General features: G+C 39.6%; 1 protein-coding gene across 2 annotated transcripts in view; it reads right to left on the reverse strand.

Annotated features, from left to right (window-relative positions):
* The window catches only part of pappaa (pregnancy-associated plasma protein A, pappalysin 1a), a 136,378-nt gene that overhangs the window by 21,246 nt on the left and 96,709 nt on the right, over nt 1-18,423 (reverse strand). Inside the window, exons 16-20 of one of the 2 annotated variants that reach the window (XM_036580669.1) lie at nt 14,675-14,858; nt 13,400-13,601; nt 12,143-12,311; nt 10,847-10,994; nt 9,445-9,560 (exon numbers count right to left, since the gene is read on the reverse strand). In XM_036580669.1, coding sequence (XP_036436562.1) covers nt 9,445-9,560; nt 10,847-10,994; nt 12,143-12,311; nt 13,400-13,601; nt 14,675-14,858 — 819 coding nt within the window. Of the gene's footprint in view, nt 1-9,444; nt 9,561-10,846; nt 10,995-12,115; nt 12,312-13,399; nt 13,602-14,674; nt 14,859-18,423 lie in introns of both variants that reach the window. The other variant, XM_036580668.1, reaches the window with a different exon arrangement.

An 18,423-nucleotide genomic window follows, 5' to 3' on the forward strand; every position in this document is an offset into this window, starting at 1 on the left:
TTATACAGCTATACTGGTCACACACACGCACACAGCCTCCTCACTTTTCCCTCTCGCTTAGCCACCACTGCAACCTAAGGTATTTTACATTTCGTAGCATCAGCAAATCAATGGGAAAAAAGGTGGGGAATAAATGATCAGAGCAGGGATGAGGAGCAAAAACAGTGGAGCGTTTGAGGACAGCTGTGACTGATGGGCAGAGCATCACTTACACGTGGATCAGGGAGCAATCAGCACTTCACCTGCTGTGGGAAGGTATGACTATGATGTCCTTCCAAACGATACAAGCGCAGCAGAAGCTTGGTGCAGTCGTGCACACTCAACAGGTGCACTGCGTTTAATATGTTATTTGTCATGTTATGTAATCTTCAGCATTACAGGTCAGCATTACACCCCTCAGCCTCACCAGCTGATTCATCTGTGTTCTTTAACTACAATACCCAGCATGCATTAAGCAAAATACATCATACAACCTGTGGTGTCAACCAATCGAGAGATAAATTTATACCCCTTCATAGAGAAGAAGCCAAACTGAGAGGGTATCTAGATAGCCAGGTAGCAACCTGGCTAACTTGCTGTTAGCTTTTGGTTCTCCTCATCTCACAATGCATTTGTGTCATTTGAGAAATGCATTCTCTCCATTTTAATGATGATTTGAAGACAGCTGGGATAACATATTTAGCCTCCTAGCAGTAACATTAGCTATCTGGCTTTCTTCTGTTCGCTAGTTATCAAAAAAATAAACAAAATAAATGAATCCAAAACAAATTAAAACTCTTCAACCACAAAAATCCACCTCAAAGCAGTTATAGTTTCTCAAAAAATCATCAGAAGGTGGGTTTAAAGTCAGAAATTCTCACTCTAGAGACTTCTAGAGGATGTGAGTAAGCATGCTTACAACAGATTTTCCATTTGCCAGGCTCTCTCTTTCATTTGGCCAGAGTGTCTCTTTAATTTCACTCCATGAAAGCTTTTACTCTCAATACAAAATGCAATTTGTTCATTTTACCCTGAATGTAGTCGATCTGCCAAAACATGTTTTGCCTCTTTAGTTCTGCACTGGAGCTTCGAGGCTAATGCAGCTAACAAGTAATGAAAGCTAATGACCACAAATTAGCATGATGCAGCACACTCATGCCTCAAACTGAGAAAGAGATTCGCTTATGTGGTTTCTGACTGTTTGACACAATGAGTGTGTTTACATGCACTCAATAATCTGATCATAATTGGATTTCTGCAGTTATCCGATTATTCAAATGATCACATAAACACCATACTTCGATCTAGAAATCCAATTAAGATAAAAAGAGCTGGATTTTATCTCAGTAATCAGATTTCTCAGTGCATGTGAACTCTTACTCTGATTTCTTTCGGATTTCTCAGTCTGCACGAGATCAGATGGTGGATGTCATGTCTTCTTCTGTGAGTTATTTGGCTGGTTGCAAAGCAGAAATCCGATTACTGCCTGACTCATGTAGACCCAGAGTTTCCCATTATCTGATCACTCAAGTGCATGTAAACGTGTTGATCGGATTACTGACGAAATCTGATTTTCTGCAGATATCGGATTATTAAGTGCATATAAATGCACTCACTGTTATCTATAAACATAGATAAAACTATGGACAAAAGTCAAGCTTTAAAATGACCGATACTATTGTTTTCAGAAATGGTACTTTTGTCTTTTATCTCCAGTGCAAATAAGCAAACGTCTATTTTTGATATGAGGAGAAAATGGTATATATCTGATCTTGTCAGATCTAGTCAAATCAAATATAAGGCACTTTCATACATGGTCCTGGATTAAATACATATCCAACCAACTCATGGCAATTCAAACTTTATAAGAATGGTCAGACTGGAATAAATGGCAAGAACACCTTAATTGAAGTACAATTTGTGCCTAATTAAAGTACCTAAAAACCTAAAACGATGTAAACAAGGAATTCAGAGTGGTTTATTGTGAAATGCTACATTCGTGAGAGTCATAATTGTTCACAGTGGTGGTGATAGGAACCAGATGTCTGAGTTTAATGCCCCTAAAAGCTCCTTCACATACAGTTATTACATGAAATGGTTATGAATACACTGACTGATGTGTGTGACATTATTAAACGATAGTTTTGAGATATATACTATGGGCCTTCTATTTATTGCAGGGAGGTACAAGCCAGGCATTGTGAGGCAAAATGGTCTGCAAAGAAAAGTTCCACTATTTCATAATCATAAACTTTATTTTACATTAAACTCAGAAGACATGTGTAGGCTCACCGGGGGGGTTTTGGATAGTAAATAAAATGGCTATATTTGTGTTGTAGTCATGGTGACCCCTGGTTCCTATCACAACCACTGTAAAGAAATCAGAGTAAGTTTCTCCACAATGAACCATTTCACATCAAACCACTCTGAACGACATATGGTGCATACCCAGAAAATACATTTGTATGTCAACAAGTATTATGATTATCTTAGAATGACATGGTGATAATATAGTTTATTCTTTCAGTTTTGCTCTGGAGATGATCAAAACTCAGTCACATCTAAAAACAGTCATCTTAGAGCGTAACTTTTGTCCATATGTTTCTCCATTTTATGAATAATGATATCATATAATATCCATATAAACAAGTCAATTTGAATTTGAATTAGAACTCCACACAGATTGAGGCAAATGTGTTATGCACTTGCCACAATGCTAATCTGTAATCATAAACTTCTATTATTTGTTAGCTTTATTAGCCTTGTCGCATCCAAACTGGACTGTATCCTCGTCTCTCCAGCCTCTACCCTGCATTACATCATCTCCTTAACCATCAACATGGCCCTAAATCCAATCAGCCCTAACATGTGGCCCTCCATTTAAGCCTCTGCTCTATCTGGCCATTGCATCATTCCCCATGTCCCTGCTATCAAATTTAGCTCTTATCCCTTTTAATAAAGGTTGGGTCTATTAATTAGAGGTTAATATTAGCCCTCCCCTCCAGCAGAGCCCGGCATGAACAATCACCTCGGCCCCTCCGTCCACTCCTGCATTACGTAAAGGCTCTGCCGAGCGCTCGCTAATATCTGCATATCAGCAAAGTGCGCTAGAGTTTTGCTGATATCAGGGAGGCTAATAAGTAAGAAAAAGGAGTAGGCATTCTAAGTAGGTCAGCAGAGGAACCTGAAACAAATCACTCCTGAGGGTGATTCATCATGATTACTGATTAAGGGGGCCAAAATAGCACAAGTCAGCAAAAAAAAAGGCCCAAACTGTGACTGGATTCCAGGACTGGTCTGCAGGACTGTTGCTGGTTTCTGCAGAGAAGCTTCTAGCAGACTGTAAGATCTTCCAGAACAGCCTCGTGAAGTGAGAACATCATCTGTTGAACCTTGCTGACTACACCCCACTAACATGCTAGCTAATATTCCACTACAGACCTCCACTAGCCCCCCGCACACAAGTGGGATCAGTTTCTCCAATCAATCACCACCGTGTCGTTTCATTTCTCCAGGACAAAACAGCTGACTCATCACAAACTGCCATCGAAAAGAAATATGAGTAATACAACAGTAATGATTAGGGGTGCACAATGATATCGGAACCATATCGGGTTTTGGCAGATATCAGGCAGATGTTTAGATTTAAACGATATTTCCAACCAATATTTGACAACATATTATAATCCATGTAGACGAAGTCTCAAGCTTCTAAGCTTGAGCTTCTAAGCTAAGTATGTGTCAGCAGTGGCAGGTATGTGCATGGAAAATATCACCAGTGTCGGAAGAAAACCCTTGTATCTCCATTTTTGACGTTTTTTAGGTTTTGACATCATTTGAAAATGCCAGTTGCGCTTTACATTGTGTGTAAATTTCATGATGAATGGACCAAAAGAAACCAGAATGACCCAAACCTGGCCCAAAATTACTTGGAAAAAAGTCTGGTTCCATTGACTTACATTAAAAGTAAAGTAGATTTTTTCCTTCTCCTGTAAAGTTATAATTTTGGAGATATGAGGTTTTCTTTCGACAACTTCCATGTGGATATTGCAATGTAACATATTTAAAAAATGACTTTATCAAATGTTATGTGTTTTTAAGAATATTAGATCTATAGGACCCTCATGAGGATCATCAGTATAGCCTCAGTGAAGCAAGGCTTTACTGTTGAATATTGTTGGCTACACCCAGCAACCTTTCCCATGGGTATATTACAAATATTACATAACTGCTTGATTGCAGTTACTTCAGCTGACTGCAGTAATGCTCCACAGTTGTTTTCACATATGTTTATGTGGCAACAAACAGATTGGGAATTGAATTGCATTCATATGTTGGACTGAGGCCAATAAATGTAAATAAAAGAAACACATTAACTGAGACACATTATGGGCATTATGGGTTCACAATACTGACTATTGCTATAATACCAATGCAGGGCAAAGATGAGTAATGTTTGTTATTTGATGTTTATTAACCCCTTATAAGGCCTGGACCCACTGGCAGACACAAGGTTTTATTACACGTCTATAACCTAAGAATAGCTCAACCAGTTTGCTTTAAAGCCCCTGTAGTTACTAAATAAGTTACTAAATAATACACCTTAGTAGGTAAGCAGCCTGGGATTCTAAGGGGTTAATAACACCTTTATAGAGCAGCAGTGAATAACATCAAAGTCCTTATAGGAAAGTTTGCTCAAGTGGCGGCCATCTTTGCAATGCTGTGGGCAATTATTTCCAGCAATACAAGACCAGACTCCTGTCTTTGAATGGGAAGAAACCACACCCACACACACACACACACACACACACACACACACACACACACACACACACACTATCTAAGCCACTTATCCTTCTGGATTGCAAGAGGGGCTGAAGCCTATCCCGGCACTCATTGGGCAGAAGGCAGGAAACTCCCTGGTCAAGTCGTCAGTCCATCACAGACACACAGGCATATACACTCACACACACACTCGCACTAGGGGCAATTTAACATCTCCAATTTGCCTGACTGCATGTCTTCGGACTGTGGGAGTAAATCGGAGTACCCGGAGAACATGCACACAGAACTCCACACAGGAAAGATCCTGGTTGCCTGGTCAGGGAATCGAACCCAGTACCCAGGCCCTTCCTGCTGTGAGGTGACAGGGCTACCCACTGCACTACTATGTCGAAATTGCTGGTAAATGCTGACAAAAAACTCATAAATAGATTGTAGCATTTGTCTAGTTTACAAACAAAAAAACATCTTTTTTCCACTTACACAGATCTTCACAGTGACGGGGGGCTTTTCCTGCTCATAGCTTAAATATAAAGCTGATTTTATTGAAGGGTGGGATTTTCTCTTTAAACAGAGGCCATGTTGAGGGTTACTAGCTTCCCATTCACATTTCAACCAATGACTGGTCTCTTTCTTTATAACATCTCTGATAACATTTGGTTATTTGATGTCGGTTAATACACCTTTAGAGGGCAAAGGTGAGTAATGTTTGTTTGATGTTTGTTAAAAAAAGCAACTTTAGGGGGCGGTGGTGTGTAATGCTTGTTTAATTGATGCTTATTAATAATGCCTTTAGAGGGTGGCGGTGAGTAACTGATGTTTGTTAATAATGCCTTTGAAGATTGGAGTTGAGTAATGTTTATATATATATATATATATATATATATATCATATAAAAAATGGCTCGTCAGATCCACCTAAAAAAATGACTTCCTGTGGTGACAAGTAAAGCAATTAGTTTAATTCAACCTAAATAAATACTTTGAATGGATGATTCTTTCAATCAATTTAGTTTTTTAGGTTGAATAAAACTAGTTCAATTGCTTGTTACTACATGAAGTAATTTTTGAAATTAATAAATTATATATATATATATATATATATATATATATATATATATGTATGCCCTGCGATGGACTGGCGACCTGTCCAGGGTGTATCCTGCCTTCCGCACAATGACAGCTGGGATAGGCTCCAGCACCCCACCGTGACCCAGAAGGATAAGCGGTTTAGATGATGTATGTATGTATATATGTACATATATACATATGTGTAGCAGGCCATGTCCAACACAAGATGGATTTTTCCAGGGCTGGTGGGCCATTGCCATACATTTTGTAGAAGTTTTCTTGCTCCATAACTTCTGCCACTCCCCTTCTGAATTAGCATACATAAGCCTATTTCAATGAACAGAAGGCCAAACAGTCAAACTACTCACATTCCTCTATTTTACTGGTATAAGAGCTTTCATTTTACTATCTGACTCATAATGAATTTTCCTATGCATTTACTATACTGTTGTTTTTTGTTTGTCTTTGAGGCATATCATAATTAGCATATTATCCTACACTGCCTTATATAATTGCACTGTATACGTTTATCACTGTATGGTCCATTAAACACTTGGCCTGCACCAAGGCTCTAGAAGACCACTGTTTCGTTTCACTATATAGTTGCATATGAACTAAATTTCAATAAAATTTGTGAAATGCTAGCAACAGCACATGAACGCTAGCCTCAGTCAGAGTGTCCACACAGGCACTAACGCTAAAAACAAGCTAGCCTCCTCTGAACATGTCCTTGCACAGGAGCGTTACGAGGAATAGGTGCCGTGGAATTCAGACGCCATCGATTGACACGGAGCGGCGAGGGTGGTGAGCTGCAAAGAGAAGCGAAGCGCCTATCGATCTCACCTCAGCTCAACCCCCCTGGCCCGCTTCAGCTCCATCGATTCAGGCTCTTCTTCCCCCAGCAGCCCAGCTCCACCACCCCCCGCACACGCCAGATCAATTTCACCAATCAATCACCAACGTGTCATTTCATTTCTCCAGCCCAAAACGGCTGACTCGGCACAAATTCCCATCGAAAAGGAATATGAGTAATACAACAACAGCAACAATAATGATAACAATGACAACAATAAAAAAAAACAACACTGAGGATCACAAAAATAATCACACTGGAAGAAAAACATGGCTGTTTCTGGACACGACAGAATATTAGGCCTGATGCTGAAACTTGCCAAAAGCCTTCGGAACAGCTTTAACGAATTTCTGTGATTAAATCTCATTTGCGCAAGCTAAATGGCCGGCGGTTTGCAGGCCGTCCAATGTGGCGCATTACGCTACCACGCCTCCATTACGGTCTTATCGCTGTTTCTTAGTCTGAAGACATCTAAGGCTGCCCAAAGTTTATACAGACAGGTGTTAACCAAAACTGTCCCCAGACTAGCTTTCAAACCGCCTATGGCCAATTCTAGCAATCAGCGCTAAACCAATATAATACTTCTGACAGGTAAATGTATATCAAGCTGTTCTATTAGTGCCTGTAATAGGGTCATTTTTGAAATTATAGTGATTACAGACGGCTTTTTAACTTTTACGACTTGGCCTCCGCCTCGTTGCGGTTCAAATGAGTTCAGAGATTACTGTAATGGTACTCTGTTTTTCCAATGCGAGGTAATTGGTTAGGCTGGTGCATGCCTGACTGTGCGTCTAATGAACAATAATTGAATGAGGGCTGGGGTAGACGACTATGACATCCAGTTAAATGCTGAAAACATGCAGCCTGCACGCACACACTGAGAGCGGAGAGCAACAGCACTTACGTTTATGTTTCATTTGTATTTTTACCCCTTTTTCCCCTCTTCTTTGTGAAGTTGAAGAAGTCTGAAGATCTTTAATAAATTGTTATGGCACATTTTTGTTCAGAATACAATTACAGCAACTTTTTCTCTCAATATGATCTTCACACGAAATTGCTGGTGAATGCAGAAAGAAGACTGACAGCTAAATGTCACTGCTAAGACAAATATCTTGTAGCTTGTCTTCAGATATTGCAGTGGGTAGAATTTGACTATGCAAACAACAGAAATGGCTATCTAGATACCTTACTTTAGTTTAAAAAGGTGTCTTGTTCGGTACCTACACTCTCAGAAATAAAGGTACTAAACTGTCACTGGGGCAGTACCCCTCTTGTCACTGGGGTGGTACCCTCAAGGGTGCATCTCAGTACCTTTAGTCAGGGAACATAATTGTACCATAATCTCCTTTTTATTTTATTGTTCTGTTTTAAAACATTCGGTTATGAAAAAGTACAAATATGGCTGATAATTAGAAAAAGTACAAATATGTACTTTTCACCTGGAAAAACTTATTTAAGCTTCACAGTTGGACCTTAAAACCACTGTTGTACCTTTGAGGGTAGATTTACATCGGTTATACCTTGAGGAACGAAAATGTACCTGCACAGAACCTTTATTTCTAACAGTGTGGCTGAATACGTGTCTAGTTGAATTCTAATTATCAACCAAATTTGGTTGAGCAATTAAGGGGGCAATTACTTTTTTCAGACAGTTGTTGGATAATTTTTTTTCCTTCAATAAATGAAATTTCATTTAAAAACTGTATTTTGTTGCCATATGAAGGTCAATGGCTAGGCCAACAGTCAGGATTGGCTGACACCACAGGGATTCCCAGTGGTTGTGTGGATGGATGTGCTTGTGTAAAGCATGCTGGGTATTGTAGCAAGAAAACACTGATGAAGAAACAACACAGAATTGTGAATACTGTCAAACTGATGAGGCTGAAGGATACAGTGCTGCACGACAGAATACAACATAACACAATAAATGACATTTAAAACTAGTTGAACTGGAGAGTTAGACTGGAACGCCCTTTTCACTGTATGGTTTACAGTATAATCTATTATCACTCTGATGTACTTCTGTCCAGTTGAGAGGTGTTTGGATGTCTTCTTTGTGAGTTGTTATGCTGTATTTTTGTCAAGAATTACAAGCAGATTAATAATGAACTACATTATATTACATTCTCTTTTTCTTAGAGACGCAGATCTAAGGCACATGGATGTCCACGCAGGATGTTTTTGAAAATGTCATTTTGCTGTAGTTTTTGGTATCCCATCCACATAAACAGCTGGTTTTAATCAGAGCTTTTTGAAAACATTCTCTAGAATGGATATTTTTGAACGATGCCGGCGGTACAAAGTCTCAGCTTCAGCTCTATGCCGAGCTCTATTTTGCTTCCAGTGTTCTTCTTAAGGTGCTTGCCGGCAAATTTTATGAGGTATTATTATTATTATTATTATTATTATTATTCTTAACTGGGCAGGCATTTTCATGCGAGCATTTTTGAGGGTGTTTTTGTTCTCGTATCGACAGAGAGATTTCCAAAAATGCTGTTGGTGTCGCTGCTTTTTGAAGATTTATTTAAAAACTATGCCTTTAAAAATGTCTGGACACGTGCGGACGTGGCCAAAGGGTGAATGCTTAGAAATTATGAAACACTGGTGAATTTCAGCTCTCAACTCACAACCCATGAAAGCCTGTGCCACGCTCGAGATATGGAGGCACAGTGCAACATTCCCTCGGCACGATCTCAGAGGAAGCGGCCTTTTGTGAAGTGCGTGTGTGCGTGTTGTCCTGGGCGACAGAGGAAAACACACCGTGACTTTGGGTGGGTTCATCCAGTGGTGCTCCAGAACACTGCTAGCTGTCATGTTGTCGGGGAGAATGACCACATCGTTGTTGATGTCCCTGCATGAAACCTCACACTCTGCTCCTATGTGAGAGACAAATGAATTGCAAGTATAAAAAAGGGCTTTATTCCTTGTCATTCTGCATAAAGGTTACACTGTTTGGACATTTTTTTATGTATTCAGGCTAACATAGCATTTATAGCTTGTGTGGCTAGTAATATTTCACCATGTAACTTACCTTTTTCGGTATGTCATAGCAACATATTGTCATGCTGTGTTGATTTTGCGGTAATGTCAGTATATATGGTGAGTCTGATGGGAAAAATGGTAGCTATGCTACAGTAACTAACATCGTAGGCTACTGTGTTAAATTAGCTAGCTAGCAGCATTAAGACAGCAACAAATTGAGACATTTACCATAACAGTGTGACCAGGATGATATATACAAATTGAAAACAATTCAACATGTACATGTTTTAACAAAAAAACTGAGTTGTGCACTAAAGGTGCAGCCAGAATTTCATACTGGGGTGGCTGCTTAGAGGTTGAGGGGCTAGCTAGCAAGCATTAAGGCCCAAAGACATCTCTATAGTGACAACCACCAACACACTGGTTCATTAGAGCTAAAAACATTTGTGAATATTACATACAATATTTGTTACCTCACATTTAACTAGCTTACACTGAACTTGAAAAACTACTAACTACCACTGCAGATGAAGGCTAATTAACCAGACATTTACTTTAACAGCACTAGAAGTGTTTGTCTAGAATGAATGCCTGTGAAGTTCTAACCACATTCTCACATTAGTGAACAATATTTATGTCATGGGTCAGCTACTGCTACTCGGTAATCTAGATAAGCAGTCTATAGGAACTAGTTCTCAGCATTCACAGAAACAGTGGAGCGAGCTAATGTTGGTTTCTGTGCCTATTTCCATGACCGACAGGGGCATGCAGGTGTGTAAACATTGCCATGGTGATAGCATCTGTGGAAAATTTGTGATGACCTAAGGAGAGCTTCATTCATTTCTTTTTTAATTTAAGGTAAAAAAAAAAACAATATTAGAATTCTGAATTAGAAATGTGAGGAAATCTGGTTTTCAAGTGGGAGGGCCTAGGCCCCCTAAGCCACCCATAGCTATGCCCTTGTTGTGTGCTACAACTTCTCACTAGCCCTAATATTATTTTTACTAATGTGCGGTAAAGCTTGTCCAAGCAATATCCCACACAAGAGCACGTTTGTGGGTAGAGCATGGTTAGGTCACTTCCAGGTTGACCCCTACGTGTAGAGCTTTTAAAATTTGCCTGTGTAATGTTCTGCTTACGATTCCCCTGATTTCCCCTATGCATCCATAGGAGAGCTCACCTATGCCGTATCCTTTTTTGCAGCTGGTGAAGACACTGGGGTTCAGGTTCCGAGGCAGAGCGCACTGGCCCTTTAGCTGCGGACAGATCCGGAAAGCTCCAGTCCAGTTCCCGTCCTTCCTGCAGCGGATCACGTTGGCGTTCGGGCCCTGCGGCGACAACAACAGGCCAAAAGGACATGTAACAACATCCCGATATCGTAACGCGACACCACTTTTATCACAGCACCCATCAAAAGGGCAGATTAAGGCACCATCCATAATTCATCACGCGCACCCAAGCTTCTCAGAAAATTTAATGCCGTGCAATTATTGCAAGGCTTAATCGAATCATACTGCGGGGATTTTTGGCCGTGCGCTTCTGGTGCCGGTGACCTGTGCGTGAAAACATTCAGGATTACATCTGGAGGATTGCTTGATTATGTTTGTGCCATGCTGCAAATTCCACCGTGAGGTCATCTGACATAATGAAACATCAAAGGGGTGCTGGGGAGATGCGGCTGGCAAGGTCAGCCACACAACAGAAAGTGTTCGTATGTGTGCGAGAGTGAGTGACAAAGACATTCACTGAACACATCATGTTCCTTTTCCAGGTTCTGAAACCAGACCTCCTCATTCTTTTCATTTAAATCAAACCAGATGGATGAAGGCGAGGATGGACAGACAGAGGGAGCGAGGCAGGGGAGAGATAAAGAGAAAGTCTACAACACATACTGTACTGCAAACTATCAAAACCTCACCAACCGAGTTTCCTCCATCGTTTTATGGAAAACAACAGCCTTTACAGATTTGCTGTAATGTTGAACTTGTTAGTGGAATCTGTAGCTAGTAGGACAACCAAACTAACCCTTTTGCCAACAAAATTGCCAACAATAACAAAAGCATGTTGCAATTTTTATATTTGTTAGTTCTCAATATTAATCAGAATACCTCTGGAATAATGAAATATTATAAGAAATAGTTCTTCATGAGTTCTTCAGAACAGTTCTGTTGTACCATATGAAACCAATAAGTGCTTTGTGTTTGTGTTTTTTGCATGGTTAAATGGTTCTTAACAGAAAACTCACTATACATGATTCTTTAAAGAACCTTTTTAAGAATGGTTCTATGCAGCACCAATAAGATTTCCACATTTGTTTCCTTTTTTTGGTACTATATTGAGCCTGTTTTGCTAAGAGTGTGTTGTGTTTTATTCAATATTTTCAAAAGACCTCACTGTGAAAACTCACGGACAGTTTATACAGGCAGAATAAAGAGAGGAAAAAACGGACCTGCTTGCAGGGAGGCGGCGGCCTCACCGTGTGATTGGCCCCATTGCACTGGAGCCAGCATGTGCTGTCGAAGTGGAAGCCATCGGTGCACTGGTACATGCCGTGGAAGACCGGCGGCGGTGGTGGACACGTCACCGGCTCACAGGAACCCTCCAGCCACCGGCCATCCTCTGTACACTGCCGCTTAAACGACCGCCTTTGAAGAAGGGGAATTAATTCAACTCATCACTGAACCAGTACAGAACAACGAAGAATGCTGTACATTGTAAAAATGAGTCTGTAAATTTACAGAAACTTTCTGGCAGCAATATACAAAAATATACAAACTAAATATATGTTACATGAATGTCTTACAAGCTTTGCCTATCAGTGTATAAGCTCAAGCTGTATAGTACTAAACACAATGTGGGAAAGTGAATGTACAACACCATCAGCTTGGCACTAACATGGCACTGAAAATCCCATAGAGATACCAGTTAGTGCTATCATAGCTGTGGTAATCACTTAGAAATAAAAATACAAAGTGAATATTTCTACATTTAATGTTATATAATGACACATGATAAAAAAATAAATAAAAGTCTCATGAATTTTCTTGAATAACCCATGCTTTATTATGTGCTAGGTAAGCTAAAAGGCTATTAACATTAGCTAAGTAGACAAATTTTTACTTTTTTTAACTTTATCACTAAGTATAGACTTGTTACTGTTGTTATATCAACACAACTCAGATGCTCTTCTAAAACACTATGAAATTAAACTGTTAAAAATATTAACAATATTAAATTGCAGTGAAGACAATGATCCTTTGCTGCTTCAGATTAGCACTTCTGGTACTTTGTTATTACAGTAGCCATACAATAAGGTGTTTGGTAGAGTATAATCTGCCTGTATTGTAAATGTTTTCCAAGAGTTCAACACAAGATAACGTATAAAACTGTAAATTATCATAAACATTACAGAACATGTTTACAGTGTATCCACAACAGTACAATATGTACAGGACAATGTACACTAGTTTGCTGATAATAGCATTGTGTCTTGATTCTGGATGTGCTGTCAAACATAATATTTATGGAAGCAAAAGTGGTACGTCGACCCTGTCTGGGACCCTTTTGGAAACATCTATTAATAATACGCTAAAGCCTGCCCCTGAAGACTATATTACAGCAAATTTATGACTCCTTAATAACTGCTTCTATCATCAGTGGTGATAAAACTCTGACTCAGGAGTGTTCCCAGACAGAGGCGTTAATTAAGATAGAGCCTGACAGGTGGGGGTACCTTTTGGGTTTGTTGGCGACGTGATAACCAGGCTTGCACTTGTACTTGCAGAGGGAGCCCACTTTGAGGCCAGTCTCATTGCAACGCTTGGTCATCAGCATGGCGTTAGGCACAGGAGGAGGAGCGGGACAGCGGAGCTCACACAAGGCCTCAGGGAAGGACCAAAGTCCGTCCTCCATACACGTCAGGGTGTTATTAGTGCCTGGAAAGGCACAGAAACAGATTGGTAAGATGTTCAGGTAGCAGTTGTCAGTATTAGCATTTAGCAGCCAGTAGTTAATTAGCCAGTAAGAATTAGCAAGATTTTTCTGGATTGGCTTGCATAATTAATCAACCTAATACTTACGCAAAAAAACTAACCACATGTAACTTGGTCACTGTTCAGGTTTCAGTATAGACCTCTAAATGTGCCATTCTACAGTGGCAGCTAAGCCAATTTTAGGAATTCTGAGTGTAAACTGGTTTTCTGTTTGGAAAAAAATGATGGAATTTTCAAAATGTTCTTATTGCGGCATATGGTAAACAAAATTGATATGTTTTGTCCTATGTCTATTCTTCTTGTGCTGAAATACAAGATCATTAAGAAGTTGAAAAAAGGAATAATGCTACATACATGCTGCTAGCAAGCTAATACTCCACACTGAAATGACACTGCTGCTACTATAGTTCAACACTATTATATAACAGCACCAGTTACTCAAAATGTAGTCAACAACTGCCAAAGCAACTTAATAACCACATTTGACAAAGCTGGCTGGTTTGCTTTGGGTATTCTGGCAGGTCTTATGACGTCAATTCAGGGCACATCATGTTAGCTTGCATGTAACAACATTCGTATTCTGACTCCTTAGAGACCTCCTTCAGAGGTAAAACGTCTGAAATGAATCAGCTTTGTTTACTGCAAGATGATTTCTGAAAATTTCCCCACAGAGAAAACATTTTGTTCCTAAAATGATTTTGACAACGACTGCAGGATGACAACATGACTTCACAGGTCTATTAGCATTCGTTAGCTTGCAACTGTTCAAGGATAAAGAATTACCAATAACTGCTGACTAGACTACACAAAATCGCTCATGTTCCGCCACCCACCCACCCTGAATGTTAAACAGTGAACTGAAGTCCTAAACATCCAATCATCTTCTGAGTACTACATGAGTGGCTGATAGGTTGACCAGTTGACATTTTCCAATTCAATCGTGCTGGACTTCATTCTTAATTATCTAGGTGACAAATTCCTTGCACTCATCGGGCGCCTCAGTGGGAGTTCCTCACCAACGAGCTGGGCAGGTTCCCTACACTGGAAGGTGCACTTCTTGCCGTAGGTGGTGCCCTCAGGGAAGTGGAAGTTAGCAGGGTGGACGTGGTACTTGTCAGGCAGTCCGCAGTCCACAGGCTCGCAGGACACTTGCTTGTTCCACTTGCCGTCTGTACAGGTCATGGTCACAGTGGATCCTGACTGCAGTAGATGGACACAAACGAGAAATGAGGCTCAACATATACTAAAGTAGTGCAACAAGAACTTGCTTTGTTTTAGTCTACACAGATTTAGATGTGCATAACCCAAGTTGGGAACTGTTTCAACCAAGTTGCTGCCCCCATCCATCAATCTATGTGCCAAAATCAAGTGTTTTGCTAGTGCTAATCAGCCATTATTAGCAGCAGCTCATGCCGCAAAAATGAGTTTCTATAAAGTGTATAATGTTAAAATGCAGCAATCATGGACAATGTGGTTCTAAAGTGGCAACTAAATCAGGAAAACAGGCTACAATGTTGAATTCCCTCATTTGGTGCAAAGCATCATGAAAAACTGTTCCCACTAGCAAAGAACTGAACCAGCATTCATTGGATGTGATCTGAGACCTGGTATTGTTAGTTTAGCTCACTTGTTTAGTAATCAGCGAAGTGTGGGTGGAGTGTTTACACCTGTCAAAATAAACTGAATTAAACAAAAATCTGATTAGTCACCAGACAGGCTAGGTGTAAAAGCATGCTTTGATTGATGTTGATGCACATAAATAGTTTGCTATAGATGAATATTAAGCTTCAAATCTCTCATGATTTCTGATTCCTGGTGGAAGAAAGATTGGAAAGTTATCATGGAATGTGAAAATCCATGTTTTTTCCTGAAATACCGGGAACAACAACAGAAAAAAAAAAGAGCTAGATATGTTAAAGCTATTGCTGGGGAGGCTGAATGAATCAAGACTATAAGCCTATAATTAGCCATGTGTCATAATTTGAAACTGATTGGACATTACATGTCGGTCAGCCAACCATGACAGTATGGGCTCGGCACTTAGGGAAAGTCAGCCCAAAGCTAGTTACTGATTAAACATCAAACGGGTTTTTATTTTTATGCGGAATGGTAAAGATTTCTGGGAGATATCTGGTACATCTGGCTATTATGCCAGTGCACGTTCCCATCCAAAACCCAGACACGATGGACTGTTTTGATCTAAACAGGTCAGCGTGTGGTTTGGATACCAGTGTGAAAGAATGTTGGCTTCCGTTGCTCCACTGAAACACTGATATTCCAAAAATGCCCTGAACTGACCCAACATCTGGTTACAAAGCAAAAATCATCTCTGGAGGCCTTTGCTTTTAACCTGGGCTTTTCATCTTTATACCTCTTCTCGTAACTTTGCCTTGTTATACCCTTTTAAAATACCTGGAGCTTATCTTCAGTGATTTAAGTTCAGCCCTCAATAAAAACACAAGAGGCTAAAAGCTTTAGTGGCAGCTCGTCCGGTTGTGAGGAGCTCCGTGAGGCAAAAATGACAATGCAAATGCTGCATATCCACAATATACCGTAAACTAAATATGATGGCTTTCAGCCAAACAATTCAATCCGGCAAGCAGAATGCCAAAAAATCACTTCTCAACTTTTAATAGTAGAAGTCGGTGATGATAAACAGTCATTTAAGACTTATAGCTTGTTTTAAACAAATGAATGAATTCTGTCGAAAGTGTAGAAGAGGAGATATAGTATTAACATTTGAATATGATGAAAACGTATTGTTGTGTGCGCAGTTTTGTTTTGTAGAAAGAAAAAAAAAAATGACAGGAAATGAATGGAAAAAAACATCAACAGAGAATGAAAACTGAATGTAAATGTAATTAACTATGTAACTACCTATGTAATAAAATATGTATTAAATATGACATTTGAATATTATGGCAAAACTTGAGAAAGACCAAAGACTCAAGTTAGCATCTCTAACAGGAGCTTATATGACCAACTACACAGCCTCAGAAACATAGCATTATTTGTAATATAGTTCTTTTATAAATGTCTTTAATATTACATCATCATGTGCTCTAATCCACATTGGCAAGTCTGTGTGACCTTATTGATGCAGTCTGAATGGGTTGAGAGAAGTTATGGGACTGTATTTTTACAGAAATGATTTGGGCTATTTGGGTGACTATTGAGTTCAAGGGTTAGCAGCATCAGCCTTGCAGCTCCAGTTTTAAACTAAAGGAGCAAAATATGACTTCCAAACATGTCTTGGCTGATCTGTAGTAAGTGGACAATTGGGTAAATTTTATTTTGTGCCAAACAATTCATTTAAAAAACAAAAAAAGTTCAACTTTTTCAATTATAATTCAATCTATATAGCTTGCATCTACATCTAAAAGGCAAGTTCTGCCCCGATTAGCAATGTATAAGCCATAAATGTAAAGAACATGAACCTTTTACACTAAATGCAATACAATAGCCACATTAATAATTGGACTAATAGCTCTTTTGGAATAGACTAGTCGGGTTGAGGCCATTTGGAATACAATTTCTATCTGATTGAACAAGATGGGTTATACTGTAAATAATGTTAAATAGAAGAATGATATCCGTGTAAACGCCCGTATCTGATTACACTCCCTATCGGAAAGTTTAAGCCCGTTCTGATCATGTTCGTCACGTCATAGTGAAGGTTTATAACGTTCAACATGGCGGAGCAGAAACTGGTCTGCAGAGGAGACGAAGTTTATGCTCTGATCTTTAAAAGATGGCGGTGGGACGGATGTCCAGCTTATGTGTCTCAGAACACGACGCCTTCCTCTCGGCCTTCTTTAATAAGGACATGTGAAGGACGTTTTCCTGAGTCTGACATCATTTTAAAGTGATTAAAAACACAAGCACTGCTCACTGCTGCTCATCTCACTCTGACCAGATTCTACACTAAGTGTCTACACTAAGTGGTTCTCTATGCTTCTGTGTAAATTTGGATCTGATTACTTGTAGTGAGCATGTAAACTAAGATTTTCTATTAGATTGTTGAGTAGAGTGTGAATATAAACACCTCAGGCTTAATCTAGAATCAGAATGTATTTAGTCAGATTGGCAAAAATCCTCACATGTAAACACAGCCAATGACAACAGAAAATGAGCCGTTCTCTACTATATTCAAAAAGAACTTACTAATTTCCATTATGTATCATTCCGTGGTATTTATAGAGCACACTGAAACTCAATGTGCAACACAGGATGTTTTAACATTTACATCCCATTAATTCACCATTACAAAGAAGCGTTCTACACGCACGGTGAGGTTTTACGTGCTGTATGCTTTGTGTCGAACATAGCCGAGCTCAAATCTCATCTCATCTCTGAATCAAAGCTTGCGTCAAGTATGGTTTTAGTCAGACAGTAATATGAGTAAACCTGATAACCTCACTGGGGTATTACCATCCAAGAAGCATATCAAAGGAAACACATAATCTGCCAGGCACACATTAATCATTGTTTTCATCATTTTTGAAAGCCTGCAGGAAGCGTTTTTTAGTAGCTGGTAACCGTTTTTGATTGTAAAAAGGAATTTTTACGGCAGCTATGACGTAAACTAGCGTAATGACAGAGATGGAGCTGAGACACTGCAGAGACGGAGCACCTTGAATTGAACACGTATGCCTTCATAGCATCTCCACAGATGAGAACAGTCTGTTTGAAAGACGGAAAGATGGAGAACAGACTTGATCTGTTGTTCAGGTGAAATCTTGGTGATGTCACCCTTAATAGTGTG

The sequence above is a fragment of the Colossoma macropomum genome, unplaced genomic scaffold, assembly GCF_904425465.1.
Source record: "Colossoma macropomum unplaced genomic scaffold, Colossoma_macropomum, whole genome shotgun sequence".
NCBI classification, from domain to species: Eukaryota; Metazoa; Chordata; class Actinopteri; order Characiformes; family Serrasalmidae; genus Colossoma; species Colossoma macropomum.